The sequence below is a fragment of the Anas platyrhynchos genome, chromosome 8 (assembly GCF_047663525.1).
Source record: "Anas platyrhynchos isolate ZD024472 breed Pekin duck chromosome 8, IASCAAS_PekinDuck_T2T, whole genome shotgun sequence".
Taxonomy (NCBI): Eukaryota; Metazoa; Chordata; class Aves; order Anseriformes; family Anatidae; genus Anas; species Anas platyrhynchos.
This window is the reverse complement of record NC_092594.1, coordinates 8,249,267-8,269,379: the sequence shown is the minus strand read 5'-3', so window position 1 is coordinate 8,269,379 and position 20,113 is coordinate 8,249,267. Positions and strand designations below refer to the sequence as shown.

Below are 20,113 nucleotides of genomic sequence, written 5' to 3'. Positions count from 1 at the left end.
TTTTAAGGCCCTAGGCTAGGCCACTGAGTGTACTGAGTGTTACTGAGCAGAGGATCTCAACCTCTCCGTCCCCAGCACGCTCCTGTCCTGCACTCTGCAGGGCCCAAGTGCCTCCCATGCGGGTCTGTCCCATCCCTCTGCCCCGCCTGTGCCTGTAGCCTCATCTTCTTCAATGGACAGGAAGGTTATAAATAGACAAAAAGGCAGACAAGGTGGCCCAGATTTGTCAAAAACCTCGGCATTCACAATTGAGGCCAGAGCAAATGGCCTGTTTTTAGTTTAAATATGTTGAGGCTAGGCACGTCAAAATAACAAGATCTTAGCGTCTTTTTATTTTGACATGCCTGGCCTCAACATATTTAACCATGAAAATCGAGTCTAAAGGTTGCAGTGGATATATCTACAAATAAGACCTGCATCTGGTGGTGAATACTTATGAAAATTTGACCCAATTCGGCTGTAAAATTTTTATTCGATATGGAGCCAAGTTTATAGCATCAGCAACATCAAGACAAGGTAACAGAGAAGTGTTCAATTAAGCTTTATTTTTCTTTCAGCTCTGGGTACGGTTAGATAGAAGCATAAGGGAAATACTACAGCACACGTCACCAAGAAAAAAGCAAATATATTTTGAACTACAGATGCATGTGCATATGTGTGAAGGGGATTTTTCCTTTGCGGAATGGTGGGATGCCTGCTATCGATTTCGGTGAAGGCTGACTTAGTCCCCAGGCCATGCATGTGGGTACCAGGAGCCCCGAGTCTATTTCTGGCTCTGTGTCTGGCAGTCCACGTGCCTGGGTGAGTCACTCCTCTCCCCTTTCACTTTCCTTTTCTGTGAAAAGGGGTTACCTATCTTTGGAAGGCGCCTTGACATTGATGATGAAACTGCTAATTGATAATCCTTACAAGTGAGGCCTCAGATGGTAAAGAGCTCGCCCCAGTGCACAAAGATGTGTCATAAGACAATTGACTTTGTCAAAAAAAAAAAAAAAAAGCAACGAAAAATAAGCATAATCCTGCAATTTGATCCATCTTGACAACTTCTTACAGCAATTAGATAGAAGTAGGAATGCATCTCTTCTTTGAGCATAACATCTTCCCTGAGGTTGCATTATGAAAGAGAATGGCTTATGGTTGGCAGCAGCCTGTAGGGATAAAGGCTGTGTTATTTGGGGAGTCTGGTATGGGAATGAAATTCTGAACAAAGGTATTGCTGCTTCTCATCACGTTAGTTTCAAAAAACAAACAAACAAGAACAAACTGTATTTATGCAAACACTCAAATGTAATCTTTATAGAAGCTAACCTACAACAAGTATTTACAATATTTTTCCTGTACAATTTGGTTAGAGAAATGGAAATATAAATTTTGGGGAAAAATACTGTGAAATCTGTTAAAATGGCTGGAAACTAGTTGATCATAGCGAAATTAATGTCATCTTAAAATGAAAAGTCACTTTAAACTTGATTTTCTTTTTTTTCCCTTTTTCGTGTGTTTAGAAATGTTGAACTGAAACATACTGTCAACTTGGACACTTTTTCAAGTTGAGAAATTAATCAAAACCAACCTTTTCCTGCTGAAGTTTCATTTTCAACCAAGTAGGCCTCTTCTGATTAAAGAAGTTGCATAAAAAAATCTTAATCAGCCCCGCACAGGAGCACTGCTTTAGCTGTTGGGTGATTCATATCTGTTTTATAAACAAGTTTCATAATAATCTATAGATGCTGCTGTACGAATCATTACAGAAGTCCTCTTTGCATGTCCAGCAGCCCTCGTACGCCCGAGGGGAGGTGACCTGCAGTGTGGCAGTGCCCTCCTGGTGCTGGAGGCCACGGGTGTGATGGGCACATGGCCTTTGCAAGTCTGCTGTAAGGGCTAAAGGCAGAGAGGGGGCGGTTGTCCCTTTTCTGGGATGGCAAGCACTGCGGTGGGTGTCTTGCAGGTGCTCAGGGGCAGAGGGGATGAGCCCACCTGGCCGTGCCCCAAGGACGAGGAGCTGGGAGGTGAGGTGCTGGGCGCGAGCTGTCCAGGAGGCTGATACAGCCCACAGGGAGAGGGCTGGCGAGGCATGGGGTTGAGAAGACCCCCCGAAGGCTTGGAAGAGGAGGGCCGAGACAAGCAAAGCTGAGAGAGGAAATGGGGTGGGGTGAATGCAGCTCTGAGCACTGCAGTACGTAGTTGTGAACTGTTAGCAAAAGGCTTTCAGTAGCGCTGGGTATAGAACAGCCTGACGAAGTAAGTGCATCATTCGTGAAATACTGGAATTGGTACTTCTGACAGTCTGTGGCTCTTGGAAACTGCATTTTGCTAGCTCTCAGGCAGGGAACTTCCTTCCTCCTGTTTGCAAAGGAAACAGGAATGTGAAGATATGTACTTCTTAGTACTGGTGACCTTATCAGCTTTGCTTCAGGCATCTCCTCTGTAGGCAAGGTTATCAGATAGAGATGAACTAGGAAAAAATTCTGTGCTTTTGATTTGGACCCTTAAAATATAGCTGGTGGAACCCAGGATCCAGCATTGCTCTTGCTTTACAGATCTTACAGAAGATCAGCAGTCAAATACCAAAACTGCAGATTGATGTCTTACCTTTGAATCACCAGATTTAAAAAGGAAAAAAAAAAAAAAAAAGGTGCTTCTTCTAGTGAAACCTGCACAGCAGTGCCATCTTACCGTTGCAGACTAACGGCCTTCAAGGCAGCCAAGTACACACGTGTAGCTGTGCTTTCAAATTGTGTTTAATGCTGCGACAAGTTCTGAACTGCAGAGACGAGGTGCCAGCAGGCTGCAACATCTGTTTGACAGAATAATTAAGAAACCAGCTAGCTGATCATACGCATTTTTTCGGTGTGAAAATGACCTCCCCACTGCTCCTCCACGTCCTCCTTTGTGTGGCAGCATTGTGACTCCTGGTTGGTGACTGAAGGTATTGCTGCCAAGCTAGCTTGTAAATATTTGTCACCTTAGTGCTAGCAAAGCAGAGAGCCTCCGCAGCGCACAGGGACCTCGCACTTGTGGCCTCGCTTGCCCTGTGCCTCTCGTAGGTGCCCGGGCTGCTTGCTGGCAAACCAGGAGCCCCATCTCGGTCCCGGTTTGGCTCAGAGAGAATTAAGCATAACAGGAAAGTGCGAAGTGTTGTTCAGCTTCACCTCTTTTAGAGAGCAGCCTCTGCTTATACAGTAAATGGATGTAAAAGCTTGAAATCCTCGTGTAGATAAAAAAACAGGGCTTGTGCCAAGTCAAAAATGTTTCAGATTCATTCTTTGGAAACAATTTGTGTGATTTCTTCTGTTTTTCTTCAAGCGTGATTCTGTTTTTCTTCAGCACTGCTTGCTGCTTGGGGTGTGTGGTTTGACACTCAGCTTGTCAGTTTAGCTTTTTGAGATTGTGAGTTTTTTTGAAGAGGGCACATCTGTGGTTATAGAAGAAAAACAAGAAGCATCAAATGTTCAGTGCACAAAGAAGCAGAGCTTGGGAGGATCTCAGAAACAAACAGTTAGCAGAGATGACATTCATTTGACCCAGAGCTGTTGAGGGCTAACATGCTATCTGTAAAATTACTTATTTGTCAAGCTTTCAAATGCCCTCTGGAAAATTATCATAATAAGAAAGAAACAGTTACAGTTATAGTTGTGACATTTTATAATAAGCCAAGGATCTTAAGCATCAAGAATATCCACTTTGTTTTTTATTTTATTTTTTATTTAGTGACCGCCCACAGTTTAGAAAAAAAAAAAGAATGCATTCAAATAAGCTTTTAAGTGAAGGACTTTTCTTAATAAAATAAATAAATAAATAAATCATGATTTCTAAACGAGATACAATTGCCAGGACAACAGCTCGCTCTCATTTGTGTCAATGGGAGCTTTGTTGTCAAGGAATTGAGCAGTGAAATTACTGCCCTTCAGAGACCAGGAGGGAGCGTTGGGACCATGTCTTCATCCCCCCGTCCTTTAGAGTACCCAGGTGCTGCAGCAAGAGCCTGGGAACAGTCAGGACAGACGAAGTTTGACCGGTGCACACGGACACCCAACCAAGATGGAGCAAGTTGGAATTGCAGAGCTGTGTAGGCTGAGGCAGCTTTCTGTGAAGAAGTGACCTGTACGTAAATCTGGCTAAAAGTAATGAACAAGGGTGTTTATAATGTTCTCTGCCTTTGTTAAAACGCCATGATTATTCTTCACCCTCTCTTTTCTGGCTATGCAAGTGACTGTGCTGTATGACTGCTTGCATTGCCTCGGATAGTTTTTTTTTAACGTCTCGTGCGGTAGCTCCTGCTTCCAGACCAACTTGAAACACCCACGTTTTCTGTACAAGAAGTGCCTGTATTCTGAAGTTACCTTTTAACATGGAATGATGTTTTAAAATGATCCCGCTGAGTCAGTACTAGCCCCAGATTTATAGCCATTTATTCGATTTGTTAAATTAACAAATCAGGAGTGTCTGGAACATGCTGTGGATAGTGCTTGCAATATCGAGAAGTTCACGGAAAATCCTGCTCAGTGGCAAAGCCTGATTAGGAAACGTTATCATTTTTTTTTGCATAATAGGTGAGATACACATGCCTAACATATGGTTGCTATAAAACAGCTTAGATGAGTCAGATCTTAGCTGGCAGCTGTAAGCAAGGTTGTTCTGGCTTCTTAGATAATACCACCACTTACCATCTTTTTTTTTGTTGTTTGTTACTTAACTACTTGACTGTTAAATAATACTAACCTGATTTATAGACACTCCCATTTGAGTAAAACAGAAAGGCAAGATTTATGATGTAAATCCTGTTGTGTTTGTAGCTGATTAAAGCTGTATCCAAAGTCAATCAGCCTCGCTGTGGCGATGACTAATTCTAACCAAATCATCGGACTTCTCAGGAAGCTGCTGCTGTCCCACTCCGTGTTCAATTCAGTTACACATACCAGGAATCTTAAGAGGCTAAGAAGCACCAGAAATGGCACTGATTTGATGTGGTTTGCAATGATGTAGGATGTACCAATGCACGGGCATTATTCTCTGATCTCTGCATGCAGCTCCTGCAGGTAATCTCAGCTTGCAAAACGTCCTGAAGACTTTCGCTATAAAACAAAGGCAACCAAAGCATCCCAGGGACTGACTTTGGAGGGAGGAGGTTTTGGAGTGGTGGGATGTGGCTGCCTTATGAGCACCAAGGCATCAGCTCAAGCTCATGCTTGGAAAGGCGACTGGTTAGGGAGCCTTTCTCTTGGGTGAACTGCAGGATAGCATAGCCAAAAAAAAGTTAGTGGACAACTCAAGTGGTGCGAGCACCGTGATTATTGCATTCCTCTCATTGATAAGGCCTGTGCTTCTTACACACACCTTTTTTCTTGCTAATTGTTGCTCATTTGTGCTAGTTTGCTCTGTTTTGTTGTGCCTTGCTCTGTAGTTTCTAGCAACCAAGGGGGAATGACTAACACGAATCACATACATCCAGATCGGTTACTGCAGCAGTGTAGGCTTTTACTTGCTTTTTTAAGACAGAGTGCTTAAATGATGACTGCTTGAAGGCTGAGGTTTCCAGATCTCTCCCCCCACCTAACCAAATCCTTCTTAGCACCACACATGTCCCAGTTCATCCTAGAGCACCTTCCAGGCAGCCCACCTCCTGAAGCTGCCTGCAGTCTGTGGAGAAGTGGTTCTCAGATGAAGCATCACAAAAAGAAAGATCACAGGAGGCAACGTCTCTAGTACTATTACTTTGTCTTTGCTAATGGCAGGCACACCTACTTCCTCTGACTCTAATCAGAGGAGGACGGGCTGTCAGGTGGTAGAGGTGCAGTTGAGAAACAGAGAGCTTTACAAGTGCCTAGCCCTGCCTTATATACCATCTGCCACTTATGGAAACTTAAGACTTGCCAAAGAGAGGCTGGTTCTGGGTTTTCAATATTTAATGCTCGTTGGAAATGACAGCAGCGTTACCCGTTACAGCAGTGAGATCAAGCTAAATGCCACCCACAGTAGTGGATGTTCGTACGCAATTGCAGAAATGAACAGAAAGTGGGGAAAACATAGAGGCAAGTTGCAGAACAAGACTGTCACCTCTTGGATGTACTTTCAACACAGTGACATTGATTTTTTTTCCAAAAGACTGTCATTCACTTCTTCAATTCTTTTTGTTTTAACTCTTACGGGACAAGAAAAATAATTCTGTGTGAAACGGTAGCCATCACAATAACCGAACAGGATCAGGCTGCTCAGAAACCCTGCTTGGCAGTGGCAGGCCTTTAATTACTAAACAAATGGCTCCAGTGAGAGTCAGCTATGGTTGAAGCTCTCTGCTGACTTCTATCTGCTTTCTTTCTGCCACCAGGAAATAGGGGGAGAGGCACCTGTTTCATACAGTGCAGTAAGGTATGACTTAGAGAACGTAAATTAAGCGCATCAGTTCTCTCTGAAGTAGAGTGGCAGGTAGCTACGGGTGGATAACTAAATTTAGAAGGTGTGAATACCACTTTCCGCTTATCTCTTTCTTCTTCTCCTGATGCGTGTCAGTTCTTTTCTCTCCAGTGGTTAAGGGTCAGCTAAGCCTCACCGCCAAGCTGAGCTGCTCAGCCCCTCTTGTATTTTGTGGAATTCAGATTCCGTCAACTCAGGGAGAAGTGGATAGGGCACGCAGGTTCAGCACTACGATATACAGAATTCACCACCACCACTGAACAAACCCCACACACCTACAGCTGCATCACACTACTCACTGAGTGTGAAGAGTGAAAATCCAGGTGACCATCTAGGTGCTGTGTGATGCAGCCTTGAGGCCCCAAATGCATCTCATCTGAGACCATCTAAATAACCAGAGTCCCCTTTTTTTCCCCATGAAGAATCATCAAGGTTGGTCAAAAGGCTCAAAGAACTGAACTGCAGCAGTGAAGGGATTGATCTCTGTACTAGGAAATGCAGCGTTATGGAGTGCAGTATTTACAGTGACAGCATTTACAAGGCCGTGGCCTGAGCTGTGTGACAAAAGCTTTTCCTCCATCCTCTTTTATCAACACAAAGACTGTTGCGTAACCTTGAACAACCATTGATTTTCCTTGTATATGTGTTTCCTTTAATATGTGGATATTAACACTGTTTTCTTTCAGAAATTACTTGTCACATAAAGAGATGTAAAACACCTCCCCCCATTAAAAAAAACAACAAGCAAACAAAAACACATACTGTATTTGCCTTGCCACAGGTCCCAGGGCACACAGAATTGGATAATTTACATAGCTATTGTAATGAACTACCAGGACTTCATGATTCTTATGATCTAAGTAACTGATGGCTTTGCCTAGCTCATTCAGAAATGGAGGCTTTTACAAGTGAGCCACTAAATTTAGTAAATCTGAGATGAGGCTAAAAAGCACCATTTCTGCCTAGCCTCACTTGTTCTCACCTGTTCAACAAACATAGGAAGAAAAAACATTAAGCATAGCAACCAGGCCACAAAGAAACCATCTGCCTAAAAACAGAACCAAAATGAGAAGGAAAAAAAAAAGTGAGCTGAAAAAGTCAGATCAGCTAAATGACAGATAGTTGTAGCAGAAACTAGCTTTAAGCTCACAAGGTCTAGATTTGAACATTTCTAAGCAGTTAAACTGTTGCAAAACATGCTCATAAGAAAACTACATAAATGAACTTAATTTTTGGTGCTTGAGTTTGTGCTCTTTGCACAACTGGTTAAGGCTGGTAGTATGAAAGATCCTCTTGAAATGAGTCTACAGCTTTCCCACTACTGAAAGTAATGGGTATATATACACACTTTCTGCATTTATTTACACAAGTTTTACTAAAGAGAGATAAGATCATTATAGGTAAGTGAAGAATATCCCTTCAGGGCATTTCCAGCTTATCACAGAAGTATTTCCTCTGGACTGGGTAAGAAGGTCATGGAAGGAGAAAGGTTATTCTGTTCACTTAACACAAGGAAAAGAATGAATGAGCTTACTGTCCAGCTGCTCGTGAGGAGATGTAAAAATCCTGGTAGCTTACTTTTTTGAGCTGCAAAGGCAGAAAGTAAAAGCAGTTATAGTGAACCCTGACAAAAAGATCTTTGGACACGTGACCTTTTCAGTCTTATTACAAACTTATGTGTTTCCAACACAGTAAGTGCTGAAGACCAGGACTAAAAATAGCAAAACAAACAAACAAACAAAAAAACCAAACCACTAAAATGACAGGAAATGTAAAAACTTTTCAAATGAAAAGGCAGCAAGCCTGATGAAACATGTTTATATTCCCAGTTTGATGTACATTTTTCACACCAAATAGCAGCATTGTCATGGGGCAGTTATAATCTCTACGCCCCAAGGTAAACAGCCACAGACCAGAACAGTGGCTGGCTCAGAATCTATAGGGATATAGATTCTAGGGATGTAGATCTATACACCTATAAATAAATACCTTTCTAAATCAGAACTGAATAGAATTAAATTAAAGATTAAAGTTTTGCTCAGTGTAGCTTACCTATTACTCAGTCTTCTAAAAGCTTATCTTTTGATGAGGTCTTGTCCCTTCATTGCATACGTATCTAGTAAAAAGTTTTCCATCACGGTACAAAAAACCAAAACAAAAACAAAAACACAAAAACCTTCTAACTAAATTACAGCATGCATTCTTATGAATTTAACATCAGATGCTCTGATCATGATGGGTATTTTTTCCTCCTATTGCACACTTAGAAAAATGCATAGCTATAACTCTGCATTAAAGGTTTACTTTGTTCTAAATCAGTGCTTTTACAAGCTAAACTGAACAAGACTTCCCATTACAAAGTATGTTAGCAAAACTCAGGCATCACCTAAATAAACTCTACTGTACAATTGAGCTGCCACTGAAAAAAGCTGCCTGGGCTTCTGTGTGTTGGGGGAATCAACATATTTATCTCAATTATTGTGAAGTAACTACCAAGCAATAAAGGAGGTGCAGAGTTTACTTTCAGCATCCAATTACGGAAGCCAGACAAAGGAATAAACTCTGTTTTTTAAATAGAGTTGCTATACAGTAGTCCTGGTAAGTCTTGCTTCAGTCTTAACTACTGCTTGCATTTGCTGCAGACTAAACAGTCAGTTACAACTTTATTTTCATGTCTCTCAAAAAAGCGTCCTATGAACTGAGCACTATGCCTTTAGATGGTATATTGCATCATTAAGAGTTACCAGTGGATTACTCTTAAATTGCATTTCATAATCACTTAATAATAGGAGCAAGTTTGAACTCAATCTAAACAACACAGGTATCTTAAATGAAATTACTACAGAAAGACAAAAATTAGTCTTAAAAAAATAAATTTCAAATAAACCTGTTTTGAAGTCAAAATTAGTAATGATTAGAGAATGTTTAGAAACCTTTTACACAAGTTCAAGGACCACACCTTTTTTTAGAAGTAGCAAGATAAACTGGCAATAGATCAAACATCAATGTGTATCATCTCCATCATTCTTAAAGAATACTGCTCCCTCCACTCAGTCAACTGGAAAGAAGGCAGTGGTGTTCTTAACCTGCAAGATTTTTTTCTTTCTTTCCCCAATTCCTGTAGGCCTGTAGGCAAATTTGAGTCAAAATTTCATGAACAAAAATCCAAACAAAAAAAAAAATGGTTCCTTTCTACTGCTTTTAAATACAGTCTTCAGACCATCCACATTTTAACTAGTTTTTATGCATACCTTAAAGAACTGCTGTTACTGAGTCAGCTTCTGCAAATGACTTCAAAGATCTTCATGAGAAAGAAATGAGAAAGCAAAAGTGCAAGAAGTACAATGAATTCTTAATTTTATTTTTCATTTTAAAATATCCAACAATTGAAAGTGCGTTTTTGTTCTCCATGCCCTTATTTCAGATAGCGGGAGATGTAAAGATGATTGTTTTGTTCTGTGGGAAACAAAGGACTGAGATCAGTAATATTAACACACAAATTATTTCATTAAATACTATGATGCTAGATTTATTGAATCTGTTAAATGTCAGCATACATAAGCTATGTGCTCTCATTTTTTCCCCACCTATCCAGAATGCAAAATGTGGTCTCAGCGTTATTGCAAAAAATGCGTAGCTTTTAGCTTAACTTTGTATCATACAGACTAAATAAAACAATTACATTGTGCTGAGACTTAGCCATTGCAGCCACTCTTTTTCTCTTTTTTTTTTTTGTAAATCCTAAGAGAACTTGAGTAAAAATTCCTTCCAAAATTGCAGTGAGCCAACTACATATAAAACAAGTATATATTCTCAAAAGATTAGAATGATAAGTAATAAGCAGCTGGCATTTACTGTAAGTGACAGAACCATGACACTCATTTCCATACCATATATATTTCTATACTTTAAAACGTACTTTACACATTTTCTACTAAGGCTGATATGATCTATAGCTACTATGCATACTTACAAAATGCTGGAAATTAAAATAATCAATTTGCTTAGTTTTATGAAATGCAGAATAGCTTAGAAGTGACTGACCATTCATGCAAGCTTTCCTTCCTAAATATTCTTGTTAAACTTTCCAGATCTTCATTTTTGAAATGCAGTTCTTCTAGCAGCGTGGTCAGGAACTGTGTGTACGTTGGGCTTGTCTGACTGTTCTTGAAAACTGGACTAATTTGTGACAATCTGGGAAATAAATAAATAAATAAATATTTTTTTGATACATTAAAGAGACTTTGCAGTATTAGATGTAAAAAAGCAAGGCTTGTTAAAGTTCAAACCACTGTGCTGAAGAAAGGTGATTTATAATGTCACACTTGGTTTGTTACAGTACAATACATAAGACTGTATACATTATATACAATATGTATGAGCTGTACTGAAATATTTAATCTTACTAAGATATAGTGAAACTAAATAAAGTTCAAATAGAAATAAATGGGCTAGTAGTTTGTATGCCTCTAATTGGTTGTATACTGATGCTATCTACCACAAGCAAATTTCAGAACAAAATACAAAATTACATATAAAAAAGAAAAAATATAAATGTCAATATTTTTATCTTTACCAAAAAGCTCCTAAATGTTAATATCGTAGAACTTGTACGGTTCCTCGTATGAATGAAATATAAAAGAGGTATAAAATTCACCTTAAAGTAACTAAGAATATTTTAACCATAAATTCTAAGCAGGGCTCCTTGGCAGATGTTGTACATAACTGCAGTCACACGCTGTCAGGCTTCATACCATTACATATGTAAGATACATGAGGGTCTGGTCCGCTTATGTGGGGGACTGCCCCCACAGTTGGCACAAAATGAAGTCACGTGGTCACAAAAACTATATTCAGATTAGTGCCACAGATAAATAGACACCATACAGGCACATTTCAGAATGTTTGGGAAATGACGTGCTTTTAAGAAGTTGCTCAAGGTAGTCTACAGCTTATTATAAACTTCGCAGCTCCAAGAGCCTGCAAGTAACAACTAAGATAATAACAAATAATAATCAATAATAACAAACATACAATATAACAAATAATAAAAAACAATCTTATTAACAAAAAAGATAATAAGACTTAAATTAAATAAAACAGTTCCTTAACAAAAAAAGTTTCCAAAATTTTTTCATTAATAAAATTAAGAATTTTTTCATTTATTTTTTATTCTATTTCAATATGTATATGCTAATATGCATATGCTAAATAACTACCTAGCACTGACACTTGGTGAGTAGGATTTTAAGGGATGCTCAAAGTAATGACACGGTGTGGCACAAACCAGACTGATGCACTAACACTGCTATACGAATCCTCCCACAAAAGTGAAATATTCACATGGGATTTGTGATGTTTTGACTGAGGCTGCTTTTTTTTTTTTTTTTTTTTCCTGTAATTTGACAGACATGACTGAGTTGTCTCCTTCCTGGTGAGAATTACAGTAGTTACTGTTTAATCTGGTAAAACAGAGTGTCCCTGACCAGGGCTGACAATCTGGAGGTTGATTTTTGCATCATAATGCTTTATCAGCAGGGAAACAGAAATTGCTGATAGAAGATCAGAGTGACCATTTCAGGTTGTTGGTCTGGAGATGAGGTGAGTGGGTCGAAGACCTGGAGATGCATTGTTCCTACTCTTCAAGTCACTCTTCTCCAGATTTAAGAGGCTGTATACGAGAAGAGACTGGTGGCATAAACTGGTGTCATGACTTCCTGAGTGCTGGTGCCAGGAGGCTGCAAAACACTCTCTGCAGTATTGTAGATCTACATACATTTTAACTTAACCACAAGGTAGGAGAAAGAAAATTAAGAGAGTAATTTCTCTAAAAGAGCAGAAATCTTATGCAGTTTTAAGCAATATACTAACATACCAAAACCTTTATGCCACAAAGCTCACAGGCTAAACGGTCTCTCTCTCTCTTCCCCCCATATATATACATGCATGTGTGTGTGTGTGCGCGCATTTGTATGTATATATTTTTGGAACTGCAGTTTGTGAAATTACATAGTTTCATAAATTACAAATATTTCCTAACTACCGCACCCTGTTTAAGACATCCTGTATACAGAGCAGCTATTATAGCCCATGCTAAGGAAGAAAAAAGTATTCCTATTGTCAGAGAAACTGTCAGGCATTCAATATTGAGGAACAAACTTAAAAAATGAAAATAAGTTTTAGCTGTTTTTTTTTTTTTTCCTTACATGACCTTCGTTTAAAAAGTCATTAAGCTATTCATCTGATAAGCAGGAGACAAAATCAAGAAGTTCAGAGACACACAGAAGTTTCTAGCAATTATTAAAAAAAGGCATCTAGATGAAGCAATGGATTATACATTTATGAATACGTGTACAAACACTTTAGTCTTGGAAAACTGTGTCCTTTTGGCATTTAAGTGATGCTCTGACTTGTCATTTGAAAAGCAGTGGTTCTCGGGTACTGTTCTGCTTTTAAATGGCTGTTTGAACAGAAGCAGAATCTTTTGTCTTTTGAGCAAGCACAACTTGCCAGTTTGCACTGAGTAATAAGTTTCATGGTCTTAGTAACACTGGTCCAACGTATATTTGTGGTACTGCACAATAGAGCTTGAAGGCTGTGCTCTCATCTTTGCATGCTAACTGAATTAAACCATAATTGTATGCAAATAAACCAGAACAGTCTTTGGAGTCATTATCTTGCCAGCTACAATGACCATAGCTCTGAAAAAAAATATCATGACTAATTCAATGTAATGATATATAGGATTTCAACTTTAAGCATCATGGAATTGCCTTGAAACTCTCAGCATCTTCAAAAAAGGCAGAATATAAACAGGACAGAAGATACTTGAACAATAATGACTGATTACTGCAGCAGTGAAAAGAAAAATATAAATGGTGCTTTTCTGTTAGTTCTTTCACGTTGCAACATTAACATGGAACAAACTGTTGTGAAAAAGTCAAATAAGAGAGTATAAAGGATTAAGTGATTAAAAACAAACAACTATCATCTACAGAAGTGCATACAGATGTTACTGTCCAAAGTTATATGCCTATGCTTCAAAGGATTGCCCTCAGCACAGTTAAGAGGAAACTTTCATGCTCACTTCATGGAAAAGTAGTACGGTATAGATCAGGCTTCATGAAACAGTGTCGTTTCCTGCACACCCACTTACACCATATGGTAAACAGGTCTTTGTAAAGTTTAAAAAGTGTTAAGAATGTCAAACTATATCTGAGTGATAAAATTTGTATTTGCTGGCTATTCCACATATGCTACGTGTTCAAAAAAAATTCATGTGAAGACCAAGGTATTACTATAAAGCTATTAAGTGACATCTGGCTACTACAGAATGTTTACATAGCTTCAGTGCTTCTACTCAAGCCCCAAGCTTTCTATGAATTAGTCGCCTTACAAAAACATTTGACAAGTACATTTTGAAGTTTGACCTAAATTAGAACATTTCTAGAAGCCAGTCACATTTCATGGAGTAAATGTAATAAATTGATAGCGTGTGAAGGATTTGTTCACAGCTCTACACCTACCTTAACCAATACAACAGAATACATTCAGAAAAGACGATGGCAGAGTGGCAATTTTTGTACGGCGATAAAACACTAGTTGGGACTTCGTAAACAAAGATGAAAAAAGTCTGTCTAAATAAACTTTACAATACTTACAAAACCATCTCCCCTACACACACTGGACTTCAAGAAAAACTTCCTGGACTTCTTGTTTAATATGAACTCTGCAATCCCCTTTGAAAAAGCTAAAATTTCGAAACCACCTGTATGATATCACCAAGTTGGAGATCTCTGAACATGCACCTGAAAACGGTCAGAACACAACCACCTAAGAGTTGTTTTCCTTTCCAGTCTCTAAAATTGGCCACTTAAACTTACAGAAAAAGTGCAGAGAATAGGGGTACACAGAAGTGTACTTGATACCATGCACAGCAGTCGTACACTCATGAAGAAAAGCCATATGCTTATTCTCAATATAATTAATAATTACACCCTCTTAGAGAAATCTAAGTATTGCCAGTCTTTCTATTTCTAAAGGCAGAATCTTAAAAAATAAAAGCAAGTCGCGTGGCGGAAGCACTTATTTAAACTTTACCTTGTTTCACATGCTCAGTAGAGCAAGAACAGAATTCTAAAGCAGAATGAAGGAACAGGCAAGTGCCACCTGTCTTTCTGCAGAAAGCTTTGGAAAGTAGGATATAAACATTTTTGCCAACTATAGGTGTTTGAGCACTGAATGACTAACACATTAATCACAACATAGTTCTTTTCCTTTTAATTCTCTCATTTTTCTTCTAGCTTTTGTTTCAGGCACTTATATTTTTTACACTCATCATAACCAGGATGACAGAGTTGCAACAATGATCACAAAAGTTTCTTGAACACTCATTTCAGAACATGGAAATGAAGCAAGAGCTGGTGGCAAATAGCGGCAGCACATTTTTTTTTCCTTCCCCAGCAAACAGTCACAGACTGCCACATATGTGCTTCGGGGAAGGTGCCAACAAGCTTCTGACTAAGGTGCCTTCAGCAGACTCTCACTAAGGGTCCCCACCTGCATTTTTCTGCTGTCCAAAGCATTTTTCTGCTGTCTTTGGGTAGTCACCAATTGGACCATGGCTAGCTCTTATCCCACAAGCATTTTAGCTGAAGGTCTGGAATCACACACTGTTTACACCTGATAGAGAATAAAAACGTTTGCAAGCCTCAAGCATCACTTCAGGTGATTTAATGTAGCTAGTAAAGGGCCTGAAAGATCAAGCAGCCATTCCAGCAACACACTATTAGCACTTAAAAAAGCCAACGCATATTTGCTCCACCGCTATGACAAAGTCATGTCACATTGTCAACGAGGACTGATTTAGGAGACGTGATGCTAAAAAACATGAAGCAATGTAACTGTGCAGGTGCCACACCGCGGAGTGCAATTTATCATTACCCATCAGCTACAAGAAAACATCAAACAGATCTCTGTCTGAACAGGAAAACCTTGAATACTAAACATTTTCAAGGTTATCACCAATATTTGGATACAAATGACAAATATTTCAGTGACAACTCTACATTGAAGCATGTTGCTGGGGTTTGGCACGGACTGGTGAGGGATCATGGCTCTTTTCGTGCCTGTGATCAAATGGCTGTGAAAGCAGAGCAGCTGATGTAAATTTTTAGCTGAGGACTTCCTCATTGAGCAGGCTGCTAAAAGCTAACTACACCATCTTCTCTTCTCTGCACTTCATGTTTTCCTGGCCATAATCACTTCTACTCTTCCCCACTGGGCTGAGTTACCCTTGCTATGCAGACATATGAATACATTTGAGAGTTTACACTATTGCATGAAACAAGCAAACTCGTTCTCAACAATTGGATATCGGCTGGTTTTCTTACTGCATCAGATACAGTTTAATGCCTTAATAGTTGCGTGCCTGTGAACCACTTTTGTTGTCATGTGGCCATAAGTCTTTAAATCAAAAGCAGGAATTATTACCATCATGCGAGTCACAAATAACGGAGTTAATTTGGAAGTCTGGGTAATTTCCACTCAAAAACTCACATGTGCAAGACTCTTACAAGTCACTTATGTATCTAGAAAAATGAAGTCATGAATGTAGGACAGCGGTTATCATCTTTATGAATAATTAATTAATACTTAGAGGAACTAAGTTACAAGAACAGAGTATTTCCTGATTTTCTCTTCCTACATATTCTTTTTGTCAAAAATACAGTTTGGGACAGTATTACCTAAATATCTTCTGTTTTGGGGAGTTACAAGGAGCATTAAGAAGAAGAGTACCTTTTCCCACATACCTACCATTCCGAGGTGAAATCATCTCTTCTTGGATTGCTTCTATAGGGTGTAGAGGATCAGCACAGTGCTGAGTGGCTCAAAATGTGCCACATGCAGCAGTGCTGGTTGGCAAGTGCTAGGAGAGGGTGTTGTCTTCAGACCAACCCCGTGGAAGACTGGTCAAAGCAGAAGCTACTGGGGATCCCAGAGCAAGTCCTTCTGCAGAAGGCAGGCTGATGGCCAAGCTGAGCATGTTGAACCACTTCTGGGATCAACAGTGGGTCATAGGACAGTGCCAAGGAGGCTGCTGTCACCTTGACAGGCACCCCTAAAGTTGTTTCAGTCATACAAGGCACTTTAATTTCATCAACAGCCCAAGACTCCTTCAGCACCAATCTACAGTAAATTTCCCACTCCTTGCACTGAACCAAAAGAGATAGCACAAAACCTTGTCCGTAGATGTAAATAAGCTTTTGAACAGGTTTATAAAACCTGAATAGCAGTGTCATGCTGCACGTCATTTTCAGTAATAGTTCATCTCATAACGTGTTAAAAACCCTCTGGAAATACACAAAGCCATGTTAAACTGGTGCAACCATTCCATTATAATCTGTTCTACTCTGTCAAAACACAAGGAACTCTTTTTTTTTGTGCCTTAACAAATACTTTATATTTGTACAACCTGTGTTACAGATTTGATGGGCTTAGCAATGCAATAAAAATATTACTAATCAGAAATGACATTCTTTTAATATAGCAGAGTTTTCCAGAATATACTCTTAGATTCCATTTTAATTATATTCCTATGGCGGAAGTCTCTAATGCAACTGATTAAACGTTAAGTTTCTGTTTTGTTTAAGACAAATGACTAGACTGAGTCAATACAACAAGTGTTACAGATCAGCAGTAAAACTCACTGAAATAGACAGGCATTGCGGCCTGTAGACCATTTGCCTCTCCATGTAACTGGGTGGTGGCCAATGTATCAATCTCTTAATATTAGTGCTTCTGTTGATGGGATGAACTGAAAAACTTTCTGCATTTATCCACTGCATAAATCCCTACTGAAAGGTGCTGGGGCATTTTGACAGTGTAAGTCAATACATCACTGTCATTCTGGATGTTCTACCCAACACACTGCCTACTTGCTCAATTTGAGGTAGAGTCCTTCATCCACCAGCGTATCACTACACACAGCATACTTGTCTAGGGACAGCAATTTTGTTAGTGCAGTATCTCAAATCACAGCAGGGTTTTCCACAGACATTGAAGCAAAACATGTCCATCAGGCAAGTTAGTATTAGCCAGAAAATTGATCTGAAGCACAGCGTGTGTGTAGTGGTAGCTTAAAGCTGCGATACTATGGAACTTACAAAAATTATAATCTTAGGGATATTTAAATAGTTACACAGTCATACCGTGCAGAAATTATAAACATTACATCCCCATTATTTAATTTAGCCATTATGCTCAGTTCCATTAAAAAAACCCACACACTGATTTCTTACTACTTCAGTTTGAGCATGATTTAAAAAGCTCAACATTAAAAATAAATAAATAAATAAATCAGAAAACCTTGTTAAAAGCAAAAGACTGTCCTAAAGTGAATTTTCCATTAGAACACATTAATATTTGACAGACAATCTTGAACTGGAAGAATCTAATTTACAAACATAATGCAGTGGTATTTAAAAATATCTCTCATGTTGTCTTCCTTTTAATTAAATAATTATACTAGTGGGAAAAAATGCGATTATGGTTAGTATCATTTGCAACTATGAAATAAAAGCAACTCCTACTTTGGGACCCTTTGTTAGTATTTCCTATTGGCCAAAGAGGAAAGTCAGTATTCAGAGGTATTTTTCTTTCATCTCCACAAATTTATTATTTGTGTTTTCTGTTTTCTTCAAAGAAAGATAAAACACACGATGTTGATTGATAGCAACTGACAGAAATAGATAATTTTCTTACTGCAGGAAAAAAAGGTACTTCTGGTCTAGTTTTAAATATAGCCTAAAGATCCTATTCTCATCATAAAGACAAGACTTTTGTAGCTAAAGTGCAGTTTATATTTTATTTATTATTTAACTTTCCCTTCATTACTGTGTACTGACTTGTCCACAGCATCCATGCACAGTTTAATCCTCTGATGGCAACAGAAACTAAATTATTCATTTTTTTTTCTTTTTTTTGTCCACTACACTTAAATCAATGCTACAAACAAAATCAACGACTGGAATTCCTACTTAATCCAAACATACTACAAAACTTAGGGTTCATTCAAGAGGTAGCTTTGTTCACAGTTTCCACTACCTTCACTTTTTCATATGCAGCTTCTACAAAACTGTTTTTTGAACCATATTTATGTATATACTTACAATAATTATATTTTTCTTCTTTCAAAGTTCACCTCCCACACATTTTTCATTTAGTTGGTAACCAAATAGTAGTCAATTTCCATTCCCTGTGAATGGGACCAAAACGTCACTCCTGGCACAGAAGAATGAATACAACTAACAGCAAACAGAAAGCATACCTGCAGTAATGGGAGTTTCTACAAGAGGCAGTGGGTACAAACTGGAAGACAGGAGGCTCTCCTTTACTGTGCGGGTGACGGAGCACCGGCAGGGACTGCCCAGAGAGGCTGGGGGGTCTCTCCCCTGGGAGACATTCGGAAGCTGCCTGGACATGGTCCTGGGCAGCTTGCTCTGGGTGGCCCAGCTTGAGCAGGGGACTTGGACCAGGTTGGCTTGGACATACAATTCTGCCACAACGTAATGGTGTAATACGGTTCGTCCTCAAAAGCAACTTGAAAGTGGAATTTCTCACTATTCCCGTATTTCAATGCTGTGTGAGTGACCAGCAGTACACAAGCATGACCACAGCAATTTCTATGCAGATGAGAGTCACTTTACAAGTCTTCTCACTGGACAATTTCTTTAACCTTTGAAATGCAAGCATCAACACAGAATCCACTCCTATAATGTTCCTTCTGAACAAGTTTCCTGACCCTATGTATACACACACAAAACAAAAAAAGTTCCCTTGGTAAGTGTCCTGGAAAGCAACTACACTTCTCAGAACATTCAACAGATGGAAAATTATGTCACGTTCTCTGCCAGCATTTGCCAGATATATGCTGTTCCTGGAACATTAAGTAGTTGACTTCATTAAGTACTAGGAGATCACTGGTTTTCACACCCAAGCTTAGCCTGTCTAACAGGAAAGAAGACAACCAACACTCTGGAAATACTTTGATGGTACAATGCCAGTGACAAAAAATCAAGGACAGGACTCCCTTAAAGCTATAACAATACGGAATGGTTCTATTTGCATCCTCTATGAAGGATTTTAGGAACTCTATTTTCAAATATTTGCTTATTTTAAAGTGACTACGACCACAAAATATTATATCAGGTTCAGAAAACAAACAAACAAACCAAAAAAACCACACCACAACAATTATTTGGGCAGTCTTGTACAAGACAGACCTTACAGAATATTTCTTTAACAGTGGATTAGAAAAACCTCTATCCAGACAAGACAACAAGGGAAGCACCAAAACTGGCTCAGAGATCTGTGGTTTCTTATCCTAAGTACTTTTCAGTTTAGCTGGATCAATGACTGTTTCACCATTTTGTATTGGCAGATATGACTGCAGAATGATTATTTAAATACCTAAACCAGTATTGTACCCACCTTTGCATCACCACATTCCAAGTTATTACTACAGTGCTAGTTCACAGAAACAAAGAATCAGAACTTAGTAATACCGTTTGCCGTTTAAAGACCATTCATACAAGGAATTGTTCCAAAAGGTTTCAATTTAGCTTACTTAGCTGCATAAATCCACAGCAATAGAATGTTCACAATATAAGCCCAGAAGAAAAGAAATCACTATCAGCTGTTT

The 20,113-nt window shown here is 38.9% G+C and overlaps 1 protein-coding gene across 4 annotated transcripts in view; it reads right to left on the bottom strand.

The window, feature by feature from the left end:
- Window positions 1-9,751: 9,751 nt before the first annotated feature.
- Window positions 9,752-20,113, bottom strand: part of RPAP2 (RNA polymerase II associated protein 2) — a 35,844-nt gene continuing 25,482 nt past the window's right edge. For 2 of the 4 annotated variants that reach the window (XR_005267368.2, XR_011810956.1), the window contains exon 13: window positions 10,456-10,605. Coding sequence is in view for 2 of the 4 variants with exons in the window: in XM_038182770.2 (XP_038038698.2) it covers window position 9,867; window positions 10,456-10,605 (151 nt within the window). In the remaining 2 variants the exon portion in view is untranslated. Of the gene's footprint in view, window positions 9,868-10,455; window positions 10,606-18,612; window positions 18,668-20,113 lie in introns of those variants that run through there. The other 2 variants (XM_038182770.2, XM_038182771.2) reach the window with 2 other exon arrangements.